Below are 15,535 nucleotides of genomic sequence, written 5' to 3' on the forward strand. Positions count from 1 at the left end.
AAGTTGGGGCTGTAAAAGAAGGGAAGAATCAGAACCACACTTACAAGTGTGCTCTTGATTTTTCTTTGAAGTTTGAATCGCCTGACATCATGTGAAGTCAGGTGATTGACAGGTAGGTCAAAAATGGCCCGCAGAGGACAAGCCATATTTGAACCAAGCATTAGCCCTTACAACAGAAAGAAATGGCTGAACATGTAAGTTTTTATTTGGTAGTCAGTAATTCAATAGGCTGCTCCTATAACTAAGAAAACAGTAAACATTTCACAGCTGGTGGCCTATTATGCCTGAGAACGAGAACACTACTTTTCAAACAACCATTTCAAACTTCCCTCTCCTAGTTCATGTCGACAGCTTACTAACATTTTTGCACAAGACTTACCTGGATCTCCTCGTCGTCCAGCCTTTCCTCGCCTTCCAGGTGGACCTGTGCAGGGGGGAAAAATACATACATGTAACTTTGGTCCCACTTATCCACCTTTCAGAAATCTTAAACCAGTTTACATGGGGATCCCAAGCAGTCTTCCACTGAGGCAGTGACCAGGCTGAGAGGCCTCTTTGGCTTTCACAATGCAATAGCATCATGTGCTGGGGTGCGGAATCTGCAGCCCAGATGCAGCCCTCCAATTTCATTCAGCTGCATGTGCCATCATCCTCCTATGATACTGTGGCCCACATTTGCCTCTTTCAAATGCCCCTCAAGCACCTTCACATGCTTCCTCTTTGTTGACTCCTGAGGGATTGATGGCAGTGGTGGAGAAATGCCAGGGGAAAAGAAGCTGAACAGAAGTCTAGTGTCCAGACCAAGGGAAGTAATAGTACCAGTCTATTCTGCAGACCACATCTGGAATACTGTGTCTAATTCTGGGCACCACAATTTAAGAAGGATGTTGATAAGCTGGAACGTGTGCAGAGGAGGGCAACCAAGATGATCAAGGGTCTGGAAACTAAGCCTTACCAGGAGTGCTTGAAGGAGCTGGGTATGTTTAGTCTGGAAAAGAGGAGATATGATAGCCATCTTCAAATATCTTAAGAGCTGTCACATGGAAGAGAGAACATGGTTGTTTTCTCCTGTTCTGGAGATAGGACTTGAACCAATGGCTTCATGTTATAAGAAAGGAGATTCCAACTAAACATTCAAAAAAAAAATTCTGACAGTAAGAGCTGTTCAGCAGTGGAACAAACTCCCATAAGAGGTGGTGGGCTCTCCTTCCTTGGAGGTTTTTAAGCAGAGGTTAGATGGCCATGTGTCATGGATGCTTTACCTGCGATTCCTGCATTGCAGGGGGTTGGATGAGATGGCCCTTGGGTGCCTTCCAACTCTAGGATTCTATGATACCACAGCCTTGCAGGGCATCCCTGGAGGTGGTGTGGGTGGCAAAAACAGGCAAGAATGGGAGAAATGGGGCAGTGGATGGGGGACGGGGAGGAAAGGAAAGGGTGTGTGGAACCAAAGCAGTCCTGTTAGGAAGAGGATAATAGGAATGACAAGAGAGGTGAAGGGAGGAGAAAACCAAAACTAAGGTGTGGCTCAAAGGCACCTGAGGCCACCACCCTGCTGAAGCTAAGTAGGTCTGGATTTGGTGAGCATTTGATTGCCTGGGAACCACATGTGTATGTCACTTTCAGATCCATGATGGAAGAATGGCAGAATTTAAATTTAAGAAAATTTCTAAACAAATAAGGTTGAAATGGCCCCCTGTCTTGCATTACTGTATGGGGAAGGGAGAGGGGGACAGAAAGATAGAGGGATAGGGGAAAGTGGAATGGCCCTCCTGCCTTGCATCAAGCCTTGGGGAGGGACAGAGAGGAGAATAGGAGGGAAGGAGAGAAGGAAGCTGGAATGGGCCTTGTGATGGGGTGCCAGTGGGAAAGAGATATATGTCTGTGGTTGGTGGTCTTGCTTATTCAGCAGGGAAGATCTGAAACCACTGCAATCAACAGGCAGTGAGAAAAATGATAGAAGTACTACTCCTTTTTAAAAACAACAAGAAGAAAGCTTTCCATCTGTAACACTGTATTGTCAGCTTTTACAATACTGCATGTTTTCATCATCTGCATTGTTGTATAAACGCTTCAGTTAGTGGAAACCATATAAAAAGATCTAGACTATTAGACATTCCCAGTCTATGAAATAATTGTTGAACTGCCAAAAAAATGTTTCCTTTCTACATATGTAAAAGAGGTATTAGCCAAGATCTAGAGATCCCACTTGAAATATAAACAACACTTGTTAATAGTCTTGCCTGCACTGCAATACTCTTGTGAAGCCCAAGGGGGAATTTCATATACTGTACACAGACCAAGAAGGAGAACACACTTAATCGTACAGTTATGCATGTGAAAATCCCACAAGTCCTTGAAGATGGCAGTGTCCTTAAACTGCAGCAATATAAGCATACTAAAGAGGCTGCATAGCACAGAGGTCAGTGCACTCATAATAGTTTTCTTCTAAACCTTAATCCTGTGGCAAACTGAACCATGTAAAATATTACAGATATGCATTGCAGATTAATTTCTTTTTTGGGTACTGTGTCGTCTTGCCCTGCCTTATGCCACCCAGCAGTTGCTGTAGTGTCAAAGCACCAGCATGCTGATTCACACACTTGATTTCATAATGTACTCTATCAGGACAGCAGCTCACATGATATCAATATCTAACAATAAATTGGTTAATATTACCTACTATACATAGAATTATTGGAGGGCTTTGTGTTTCTAGCTGTTTGGATTTCCAGGTAAACTCCTGCTGGTTTTTGCACTGGGCCCCGGATTCCGACTGATCCAAAATTAGGAAGGTTGTAGAGGGGAATGAAAGGCATACAATGAGATTCCATAGCTGTCAACTTTTCCCTTTTCTTGCGAGGAATCCTATTCAGAATAAGGGAAATTCCCTTAAAAAGGGGGAACAGCTACGTTGACAGCTACGTGAGATTCACACACTGCTTTATTATTCAAAACAGCTCAGGGGGGTTGTTTTTTTACAGATATGCAATATCAAAATTTTGGAAAAGGCATACACATCCCTTTCTCCAATGCCAGTTACAAGACAGCTGGATGAAGCATAAAGACTCCTTCCTCATAACTGAATCCACATGAAAGAAGTCTATTTTAAATGGAGCTGCTGAAGCTGCCAGTTGCTTCAGGCTCTTCCACAGGGACTGCTATACAGAGCACAGGCTGGTTGTTGTTTTTGTGTGTGTTGTTTTTTTTTTGTGGGGACGGGAAGGCTTGGGTTGGGTTGGCTGTTTGGGGCCAGAGACCATGAGCAAATTTGATGAAGATTTTGACTGTAGGTGGACACATACTCATTGGACATGCATGGCGGCAAATGTGGGCAGTGGGAAGAGTCCCGGTTTGTAAACAGTTTGTATACAGTTATGTATTCCCCACCCTGTCCAGAGGGAGCTTAAATCTTTGGTTCAGCATTCCTAAGCTTGTCTGTAACATGACAACTCTGATGAGCACTGATATATTAAACCTCTCATGGGTTCTTTCAATGTATGAGGGGATAGTTTCCCTAAAGCAGAGTTGGGTAAGATGTGGTCCTCCAGACGATGTTGGATCCAGCGCCTATCAGCCTTAGCCAGCACAGCCAATTGTAAGGGACAATGGGAGTTGTAGTTCAGCAACATCTGGAGACCTACAGGGTAACTACCCCCGTGCTAGAGAAAAGGGGAGAAGCAGCTAGAACAATAGACCATCAGCTTATATTGTATTCCATTGAAATAACTTGATATAAAAATCCCATTGTGTACTTGACGAAAACTGATGACCATCTATCACAAGTAGCTACGACTAAGGCCAAGGAATATTTCCATATACTTTTATACTCTGCAAGATATCTACAGTCTTGGGTTTGTTTGTTTTTAACAATAATATCTTATTCGGGGATAGTATATTACTGAAAATCTGTACTATCTCTTCTGTTTATTGTTGTTTTATTATTATATCTGTATTGCTGGATTTTAGAAGTATGTGGCAATGGAAATCATTATAAATAACCTGGATATAAGATTTGCACCGAGGTATCCAGAATAAGATGGTTAGATTGCAGAACAGTACAACAGGGAAAGAGTCCTGTTCCAACTTTCATGGGGAAAGTAGTTTAACTGGTTGCAATTTATTGAGTGGAAGAATATGTACTGTTTTTAATTTTTACAGCATCTTGTAATCAGTGATGAGTGCTAACACAATGCTCATTTTAATGCCTTGTTTACTAGCCATTCAACAGTGAATATAAAGAAACTTCAGCACCAACTAGTAAACTGGACTGATTATCACTTGTTATCAAATGGCAACTGTTTTATGATGTATATCAACAATTCCTCATAATGTTTCCAGATTGTGAAGTGTTTCTTGTTTTGTTCTGTTGTTCCTAATAAGCTCAATATTCCTATAGAAATAGGCCTGCTTTGCTGGAATGTGACAAGATGTTGAGGAGTACGCTGTTTTATGCTTTGTATTTACACTGCACTCACAAAAAACTTCCATAAAAATGTAAATAAAGGACTCTTGTTCAAAGAACCACAAGAAGAAATCATCTTTGTTGTTGCTGCATTGACATTAACGAGACAGAAATCTGAATTAGACTGCACCAGAATGAAAAAAGTATGTTTTGAGAAAAGCACGAACTTTTAATTACTGCTAAGCATTGATCTTTAAAATCAAACAGAAAACCCCCTTATTCTCCTTTTTAGTTCTTTTGGGAAGAGTAAATAGTATGGAATATAGGAATCAATACCAGTTTATAAAGTATTTGCTGCCATCAAATCACTATAAAAAGAGGAATATTTTATTTATACATCTACCCCTTCTATTGCTAGTTATAGACAGAACTCAACCAGAATTTAACACTACAGGCTATTGAATGGTTACACTATGCTCTGCTGTAAAGGTAAAGGTAAAGGGACCCCTGACCATTAGGTCCAGTTGCGTGACCGCCTCTGGGGTTGCGGCGCTCATCTCGCTTTATTGGCCAAGGGAGCAGGCGTACAGCTTCCGGATCATGTTGCCAGCATGACTAAGCCGCTTCTGGTGAACCAGAGCAGTGCACGAAAACGCCATTTCCCTTCCCGCCGGAGTGGTACCTATTTATCTACTTGCACTGGCATGCTTTCAAACTGCTTGGTTGGCAGGAGCAGGGACCAAGCAATGGGAGCTCACCCCATCGTGGGGATTCGAACCGCTGACCTTCTGATCGGCAAGCCCGAGGCTCAGTGGTTTAACCCACAGCGCCTGTCTAATTACAACTATGCTGGAAATGACCTATTCTTACTCAGTTGTCATGGGTGGTTTGCCAGTGCTTCTACCGAGAGGAAACTGCAATTTCCTCAGTAATCAATTTATAATATTCTGTCAATCACCTTTATTCCTTTTACAATTTATAGTTCTTCACACATCTCATTCCCAGCTTGTGGGCTTCCCATGGCCATCTAGTTAGCTACTGTGAAAACAGGATGGAGGACTAGATGGGGCTTTGCTCTGATTCTTCAGAACTTTCTTTATGCTGTATGTAGAATAGGATTGTGCAGGTATCATAAGCACCTACAGATTAGTGCCTGTGGCAGCAGGTAATTTAATTTTGTAATTTTGCATATTATTTTTAATGTAGACACCTTGTAATGCTAAGGACCCAAACTATGACTTAATGAGAATGAGTAAGCATGTCCATCCATCCATCCATCCATCCTTTTATTTGTATGCTGCCTTTCCATAGTTAAAACAATGCTCAAGGCGGCTTACAACATGACAAGATTTACATAATTACCAACATAACAAAGTCAGAAACAATAAATAAAACACATCAAAAAGTACACAACCAAATGGAAAACAATTTCCATATAAATCATAAAATCTAAAACTAAGAATACAGCTTTAGTATCACAATTTAAAATGACATCGATAAAAAATAAAAACAATTTTAAAAAACAAAAACAAAAACAAAAACAGAGCCCTCTCTGCCCAGCAGCAGCGGCAGCAGCAGCAGCAGTCCTTTATGTGAAGCACCCAGGGAGAATATAACAACTGTTTTGCTCTTCCCCCAGTCCTCCTGCTGCCACAAGTCCTGGAGCTAAGCCATTGTTTGGTGTAGTGTTAAATGCAAACCTGGGCTACAGTTTGTTTCAATTCAAACAAACTCTGAGCTATAAGCAAAGTTTGTTCTTGGTTAACTATTTGCAGTTTGTATGCAGGAGGTACATAATGACATGCCAAACTACAGCTTAGCTCTGGGTATCACTGCAGCAGCAGCACTGGGGAGGCCAGGGGTGCCGGTTTTCGCCCTCCGCACTCTCCCTGCCTCAAAGGGATGCCCACCCATCCCAGCAGACCTGGCCAGACAGGGGTATGGGGGGTGCATTGCATGTGTGATGTTATGCACATGCGACGCCCCTCCCCCAATGTTGGGCCCAACTTGGCTTGCCTGGGGGAGGCTGCCTGCATGCTTGCTTTTCACTAAGTCATAGTTTGGCTTAGCATCATGTGGAAACGAGGCCACTGAGTGTTTCCTGCAGTACCGCTTCACTATAGGAATATGCCTATAAACTGGAAGAACACCCAGCAAACATTACCAAGTAATATTTCAGCATTACAACAGCACAATTTAGTAAACCTTCTACCAACTGCCTGCCCCCATTTGCCATGAACTACAGCACATTAATCCTAAATTGTTTTTTTTAGTCATAAAAAAAACTTTCTCAACACACACACACGAAGAACAGGAGGTGGGGAAAAGCTTAGGCAACATTTCCTCATTTGGATTATACTTGGAATCCCAGGCACAGACTGATAGTGACATGGACGCTGCACATACTTTGTATGACAAACAGGATGGGCGACTTTTAAACTATGCCGGATGTGTAGTGCTCCGCCATCAGGAATCACTTTTTGTAAGCCCTTTTTACAGCTTCCTATGGGAAAATTGGTTCAAATTGAAAGATCAAAGCAATGTGAAATGAGGCAATTTTATATAAAAATAGATATGAAGCAATACTGCTCGAAGAAGTATCCAAATATTTGTACAAGATGGCACTACTGGTGCTGCAATTGACATCTGGCAGTTTCTAAAACCTAAATGGCCAGAGCAACTAAGTACATTTCATTATTAATTTGGTGAGCATCATCCAAGGGGACTTCAAGCATAAGTGAAGGAAAACCGAGAAGAACTAGGCAGCATTCTTTTTCAAAAACTGAGACGCAATTTAGGTTGCTATCAGAATATCCCTAGCAATTGGAGACTTTTGTGAAGCATGCCACCCACACTTTATAAATTTATCATGCATGGGGCGGGCACGATATTTGATAAGCAGATAGGAATCTTCCTTAAAATGAGTGAGGCCACTAGTCCATCTAGCTCACTACTATTTACACTGAGTGGCAAAGGCTTTGCAGGGTTTCAGAGAGGGAGCATTACATGGAAATGTCAAAGATAGAACACAGGAGCTTTCACATACAGAGCAGTTACACTATCACTGAGATACTATCCTCCCACCCCTTTTCTGAATGTTTGTGTAGGGGGGATATGTACAGTACTGGTAGACTTGGCCTAAAACAAGGACTTTTTTCAGGCTGGAATTCTCCACCTCTCAGTTGGGGGACCATTGCCATTATAAGAGAGTTCATAGTTAAGTTCCGGCACCTCTTTTTCTAGAACACTATCTAAAACCCTAGCACTGACTTGCTATCTTCCAGAGAGGCATACATACAATCACACACCTTTCAGTGAAAATGAAGTTGAATTCAACCATGCATCTTTATAAGCAAAATAAAAAATTGCCAAAGGCATTTTTAACGCTAGGGATTATTTCACCAGCATATTTCTCAAGAATGTAATAACTAATATTGGGGATTTTCCTACCTACCTCCATACCAAACAACTTCTAATATTTGAATTAGGAATTCAAACTGTGAAGTAAAAAGTTATATAACAAGACCAAATTTCAAGCAGCAAACAAAATGCAGCTTTCACCAAACTTTCCAGGTGTTCTAGTGAAGGTATGGAAGGGTCTTATGGCTCAGTCATTATTCAAGCCTCTCTGTGTGTGGGATCCCACACATAATTCCCCACCCGTTCCAGACAAAAAAAAGTTACATATGGAAGCTTTTGCATTGTTCAATTAGTATTTAAAAAGTAATATTCTTTTTTTATAGAGGCAGTCAAATACAAGTAGGATACCTTGTATGGGAATACTCAGAACTCCAAAAATAAAATGAAATTTAATTTATTTTGTGGCCTAAAACTAACAATGGAGCTATTTGTAATGTTCAATTTCAAAAGACAATTTCATGCTGGGAATTTCAGCTATAAAAATTCCAACAGCATTTATTTCAAGAACTATTCAAAATAAAACAAATAAATTACATATTTGGCTAAATTACACATTTCAGCTTCCACCTCCTAGTCCTGTGCTGTTATACAAGCATATGCCAACATGACAACATTTCCCTCTTTCTTTTCTTATAGACATGAACACACTATGTAGCAGAAGCATTGCAAACTGGATCTAAGAGGCTGAAATATTTCTGTGCAGAAGTGAAATACATATGGTAAATATTTTTTTTTAACACAACTAGCATCCTCAAGTACTAAACAGTGATGACTGAACTACCCTTTGCATGATTTGGAAAGCATTTGATTTTTCTACACACTCTCAATGATTTCTTTTAAAAACCTTCTAAGCCACTTCTGAAAAAGAATGACGAAAACAAATGTGAAGAAGGGAGCCCTCGGCTCTCTCTTCCAATTATATAAACGTACTATCTCCAAGCAAACTTATGAAAGGACGGGGGAACTGGGAACAATGATAGAATGGCTTACTGAAGCTAGGAATGAACCCACTAACATTGCAGTTAAGCAGAGGCCCATACAGCATTTTCTGGTTCAACCAGTGAACTTCTCTTGCTACCAGCTTTCTCATCTTTCCTTTGGAATAAAATATGGCTGGAAGAGAGGGTCTGTCGGGAGAACTGCCTGGAGAGGAGGGCAAATTGCATTACTGTGCATACTATGCCTGGGTTCTGGGGGGCCAGGTTCATAGAAAGGAGTGGATTTCTAAATGGGGAAGTTCATAATCCAAAGTCCTCCCATTTCAAATTCATTTCCATTACTAGTGCCGTAGTGTTTGACCAGCACTGGTCTTTGAATGCTAAAATTCATTCAGTAATACAATCTTCCAAAACCCAGATGTTGCTGGATAACCTGTCCCATATTTCCTGACCGTTGGGCATGTTGTCTCAGACTAAGTGAGTTGTGACCCCCAAACAGATAAAGGGCACCAGGTTGGGAAAGGCTGCGGTAATAGAAGTTTGTGACTTCGCACTATCTGGAGAGTAGGCTTCTTTGACAGTTGGTACTCTGTACAGTGGTACCTTGGGTTAAGTACTTAATTCGTTCCAGAGGTCCGTTCTTAACCTGAAACTGTTCTTAACCTGAAGCACCGCTTTAGCTAATGGGGCCTCCTGCTGCTGCCGCACCGCCAGAGCACAATTTCTGTTGTCATCCGGAAGCAAAGTTCTTAACCTGAAGCACTATTTCTGGGTTAGCGGAGTCTGTAACCTGAAGCGTATGTAACCCGAGGTACCACTGTACTTCAAAAATCAAGAATCACTGTGAGAAAACCTAGCTTTACCATAAAACTACTCCAAGTATAATTTTAAAATAAGCCCGATGCTTAGCCACTTAGATGACCTAAAAAAAACACCTCAGCTAATATTAGACAGTAGACAAATTTGACACATGCACATGAATCAAGGCATCTCTGTCTCATGAACACCACACACTCGCATACCCCATAGCCAACAAACATAATATGACTATATGTGGGAAAATTGGTTTTGTACTAAACATGAACCAAAGAGCTGTAGTAAGCTGACACCATAATAACACTACTTTAAGCTCCTCCAGAAGTATTCTGTCAAGAGACATGGGAGGATTAAAAAAGCAGGGTGTCTAAAATGAATCCTCCCATGGCATTCACAAGCAATCAAGAGAGGAAACACATTTAGGAACCACTTTACTCTAAAGTCCTTTGCCAACAGGTCAAAGCATATCAATTACCCAATTGGCCTTCTCAGAGCAGCGAGACAGGAGCTGGATTAGTTTTAATTGCTCAGCTAACATTTATCCTCTACACACAGGGGGGGAAAGCTAGTTTCCTATCCAATTAATGCTTAACTTTTACCTTTAAAGAGTAAACATTCAGTATTGTGCAGAGCACCACAAATAATTATGTATGTATTATTAGTCTGGGAGATAGTTGAATCAATAAAAAGAAAATGTGGTCATTAATCTTTCATACGCATCCCGCCACCCAATGACTACAGCACACAGATGCTAAGAAAATTGCTGCGGCTGAATACAGAGCGGCGTTAGTGATGTTTTGAAGGAGCCCAACTGAGTGAAGGGAAACAAAAAATAAAAATAAAAATGCAGAGTAAGGGCTAGCATTAGGTTTTCTGAGGGGGGTCCTGGGCACATAGAAGCTGTTTACAAATCCTCTCCCCTTGTTGCTTCCAAACCTCCCTTCCAACCTGTCATTTTCTTAGCAAATTGTTACCAGGCATACACTGAATTGTCACAGACAGTACTACTCAATGTTATTCTTATTAATGAAAGATGCCATGGCATCAAACTGTCTTAAGTGAATGCAATCTGGAGGTCAGCAGAGGTGGATCCCACATTTTGGGAGTGATTCCCACCCACTGTTGGCAGAAGCCTAGTTAGGGCAAAGCAGAGATGGCAGCTGCAGCAGAAAACCAGACCTTGGATGCTTTCTTACTCAGATGATTTGGTGCCAGTGTGAGTGAAGAGTGTTCCTAGCAGATGCAAAGCTACCTCTTCCTTCACCTGACAACAGGCAGCACCAGTAACAAGGAAACAAAACGAAATGAAACTGAAACAATAAAGGACTGACATTCCCAAGTTCCTGTTTCCCTGAAGCTGCTCTCCTATTCTGCTCCAGCCTGGCTTGGCCTTGACGGGCTGAGACTGGAAATCCAGACTTCCCACACTAGGAGAACACAAGTGGTATGGAAATCCCCAGTGCTCAATGTCTATGTTCTGTTCTTAAAGAACATAGTCTCTCGTTCTTCCTGCCACAGAAACATGCGGCAGAGAGCTTAATTTGGTTTATCACCTCATTATAAGCTAGCCATGTGAAGTGGCTTTTAGATTTTTGAAAATGTAAGCTGTACAACAAGAAGGGACTCCAAACCCACAAAGGTACTTTTAGCTGGTCATTTTTCTCAGCTGTGGCTGCTTTTATCCCTGCCATTTTCTGATAGCTCCCTGGCACTGCTGCCACTACCCTTGTAGAAGGGTGAGCATGACTGAATTTATGACGCGAACACTCACTTTATATATACACTTTCCAACAGAGAATGCTTATTTTTTTGGCAGTAGTTTATGCTTCCATATGTTTGGAGGAGGGGAAGAAACAGTTCAAGGCCAGATTTCTATTTTGAACATATGCTTCTGGGTAGCTGCTTAAGTTAAAATTTCAGGAAAAAAAAGAAAAGAAAAGCTGAAAAAGTTTGAATTTTTCCCCTCTTCCAAACATAAAACATATGCATATGTTCTCATCCTTATCATGTCTCAGAATATTGGCCACTACATGTATCTTATATATCCAACACATGCACTCCATAGGGACTGTCAATTTAACCCCATGTTAGTTAAAATCTACATTGATTATTTGCAATGCTTAACCACCTTGAAAACCAGAGAGTAAAGCCAAAACATATTGAATTAAGATCACTGACTATGATCTAACAGACTTAAAAACCCTTAAAGCCACTGAAATCAATGGGATTAATCAATCACTCTTAATTCCACACTGGGTTGTAGCCAATCACAATGTGTCAGTCTAACCTATACCTAACCATACCTAGTTTGGTATTACAAGGACAAAATGAGAATCAAGTCATTTTTCAGCCTGATGAGGACCGAGCATGCTCATTAGGCATGGAATAATGCTTGACTGTTGTGAGATAAGGGAGAATGGAAAATGTGGAGAGGAAATGGAATGGATTGGGTGGAATTCTGAACAGGGACTCTACCATGAAACATTTTGTGGAAAGTCCCACTGGCAACAGATAATCCACTACAAAAAAAACTCTCTTCCAAATTGTTATGATCCTGAGACCTTGCACTGCATGGTGGAGGACTTGGGGAGAAGAACCACCAGTACCTTCTTTAAGTATAGAGAACAGTTCTGCCACCACCCTCAGACTCAGAGGATGAGCCTCTGTCTCTCCAACCTTGAGATGCTAATTAAGCACAAGCCCTTTAACCAGCCAGCCAGCAAGTCAATTAGCCAGCCAGCTCCTCTAGAAAGGCAGAGCCTACCACACTTTAGGCCTGCTCAGTCTAAACATATTTACTTGCTCTAGCTCCTTGTAGAAGAAATGTCTCTTGTAGCTGCTTTAGCAGAGCTCTAAGGAGCTGTCCAAGGTCCTGTATGCTCTCTGTTGGACTTGTGGTTGGGCACTACCTGCTTCCCCTGTGAGTCTCATGCGCCAACTGGACACAAATGCTACAAGTGTTATAAGAATAAATGATAAATGAAAGTTAATCAAAAAGCATACTCTTGGGTGGAAGTTGTGGAGAAGAGGGTAACATATATTAAAGTGTCTGGAATCTACCATACTCTTGAGGTTACAGTCCTTGTTTTCATTTATTTATAAAACCTTGAAATACACTCCTTTCTGGTAGAGGAAAATGCAATCAATTAGCAACAAAACACAACTTGCATAATGAAAGCCCGGATTTTGTTAAAAGGCCTGAGTGAGTCAAATGCCCATACATTAGTTGGATCAACTCAAGATGTATGAAGCCCTGAATGACTTTGGAGCCAAATAATTGAAGAAACACCTTTCTCATATAAACCTGGTTTTGTATTAAGATGTACAGAAGAAACCTATTTTGTGGTCATGGGGACAGGAGAAACTCATTGTTGTTTGTAAACCAATTTGCTGTATTGTTGTATTCTACTGTGTTTTGATTATATATATTATGCTGTTTTACTATTTTGTAACCTGCCTTTGAATTACAGGCAAGTAATAACTAAAAAAAGATATTCACCAGGCACCAAACATACCATCTGAGGAGGACTTTTCGTGAAGGTAACAACCTACACTGAAATTTTATTAGTAGTATAAGCTCCACTTCATGAACATCACAAAAATGTAAAGAAGTAATTGACAAGAATGTTATTCTCCCTTGAACATTTCCATGAATTGCAAGGCACTTCTACATTAGAAGAAAATAACATTAATGTCATTGCATAGTTCCTTCAATATAAATAAAAAATTGTACTTAAAAAGGAGACAAGCTTAAAACTCAGGGCTAATGTAAATGGAACCTTTTCAGCTTTACTACTGGTTCAGCTTCATGAATGCAGTGGTTATATGAAACTAAGATCTCTATTCAAAAAAATGTGGGCAGTGCTGAAATAGGAAATGCGTCCAACAATGAGAAGTTATTCATACAAGCAAGCAGACTAGATTACTTTTATCTATCATGTTGGTCACCAGCAACAGCAAGTATAATATATGTAAACAGAAAAACTACATCATCATAAGAAAACCAGAGGTCTGGCAAATGTCTACAACTATATTAGAGTGCTTATATTCCTTCATATCTCACTGTACCCTTGTAATCGGCTAATGTAAAATTGGGGGAAAGTTTCCCCCCGCTTATGTGATATTAGTAAGTTTACATATTGGAGAAATTATGAAGATTATTGGGATTCATTCAGATGAAATATACACTCGATCATGCTGCATAGCTATAATCATAAACAGATGCACCTCATTGAACTTGGTGGGACCTACTTCAGAATAAACATGCCGAAAATTGTGCTGCAAACAGATTAATGGCTTTGTAGCCTTAAGTGATCCACAATCAAATGAAAGCATTCTTGGAACACAGCAACAGATCCTGATAACAGAGAGGCCATAAAAATTTATATGCTAAATCTGTATATATAAGAAATGCAGTCCACCCAGAATGCACAGAATTAACAGCTTTTGGTTGTTTTATGGCAGGCAAACTCGGCCCACCAGATGTTTTGGGACTACAACTCACATCATCCCTAGCTAACAGGACCAGTAGTCAGGGATGATGGGAGTTGTAGTCCCAAAACATCTGGAGGGTCAAGTTTGCCTATGCCTGTTTTATGGTGTTGGCTGGGGCAGGGTGCTCACTTTCATATTTGGTAAGTTGCTTGCTTAATCATGATAGTTTATCCTGAGACACTGCAACTTAATTACAACTGACACACATAATGATGTGTCCTGTACATATGCCCTAAACAGCAAGAGCTATATGATCAAATAACATCTTCCATTAAAATTAACCAGATAACACATTATCAACAAATGTACTTGAATTATTATACCATTGTACCAAAAGTTGACAAAATGACTACGGTACATATCAATTTGTTTGATTGTCATAGCCTCCAAGCATTACTTCTGTTTAAACTTGATGCTGAAAAGAAAAGAAAAAAGCCGAACGTTGGTTCTACTTCTCTGTTTATTTGTAACAAATATATAAATACAATTAAACTGAATATTTTTTGTTTTAATTTTGGATTTTACTTCAGCATTTGATCATTAATTTGGGACCAACTTTGGTCTAAACCAGAAAACTCAAATAATGACTAGAGAGATCACTCACTTTTGTTACACAGTGAGACTTGCAATTTCATGTATTAAAGAAAGTTTTAGCATTTGATGCCAATTCAGACCCCATCATATTACTTCTAGATATGTAAAAACAGCAATGCTTGTTTGCTTGCTTTTAAAAGTTTACATTATTTTAATGTGACTAAACTTTTTAAAGGCCCGCAGCAAATCACTATTTTAATGGATACAGATGATATAATATTGTTGTCTTAATCAATGATGGGGATGAGATAGTAATGGAAAGACTTCAATTCTTACTACATCATTTATAAATTAAGTTACAAAAGAACTTTCAGTTTTTAGTCAGCTAGCCCTGTAATACGTGTGTGTGGTGACGTGGTGTTATTGTTTTTGTTTGTTATCGTGGGACATATTTTATTGTTTTTATATTGTGATATTTCGATGAAGGGCAGTATAGATATTAAACAAACAAAACAAATGAAAATTGAAAGAAGTAAACTGAACAAGTGAAAGACTGTAAAGATTGAAGTATTCATTTTCAACCTGCAACCATGGAGTATGTTTCAACAGTGAAAGACAAGCATATGATGCGTAATGTGTTGCAATTCCTAAGAATAAGTGAGGACAATCTAGTTATTCTAGCCATTTACATTTTTGAGAGCAAACTACAGGAATCAATTTTGCAATATTATGCCTTTTTTTGGGGGGGGGGAATCCATTGCTACAGTCCCACTTGTGGAACAACTTTTGCTTTTGTGGAAACATCTGCTAACATGAGAGGCGATGTTCTGATTCCCCATGCAACCCCAAATATTTGCTCCAGAATAGCATGAAAGGTGGAGTAAGAGGCTGCAGTGGGAAGGGGACACCAGAGAAAATTGCCTCCTTC

At 40.1% G+C, this 15,535-nt stretch overlaps 1 protein-coding gene across 1 annotated transcript in view; it reads right to left on the minus strand.

Annotated features, from left to right (window-relative positions):
- The window catches only part of COL23A1 (collagen type XXIII alpha 1 chain), a 310,868-nt gene that overhangs the window by 115,179 nt on the left and 180,154 nt on the right, over nt 1–15,535 (minus strand). Inside the window, exon 3 of the mRNA XM_083488091.1 lies at nt 372–424. Coding sequence (XP_083344217.1) covers nt 372–424 — 53 coding nt within the window. The remainder of the gene's footprint in view (nt 1–371; nt 425–15,535) is intronic.

This window comes from Podarcis liolepis, assembly GCF_965112155.1.
Source record: "Podarcis liolepis genome assembly, chromosome: 2".
In the NCBI taxonomy this organism is placed as follows: Eukaryota; Metazoa; Chordata; class Lepidosauria; order Squamata; family Lacertidae; genus Podarcis; species Podarcis liolepis.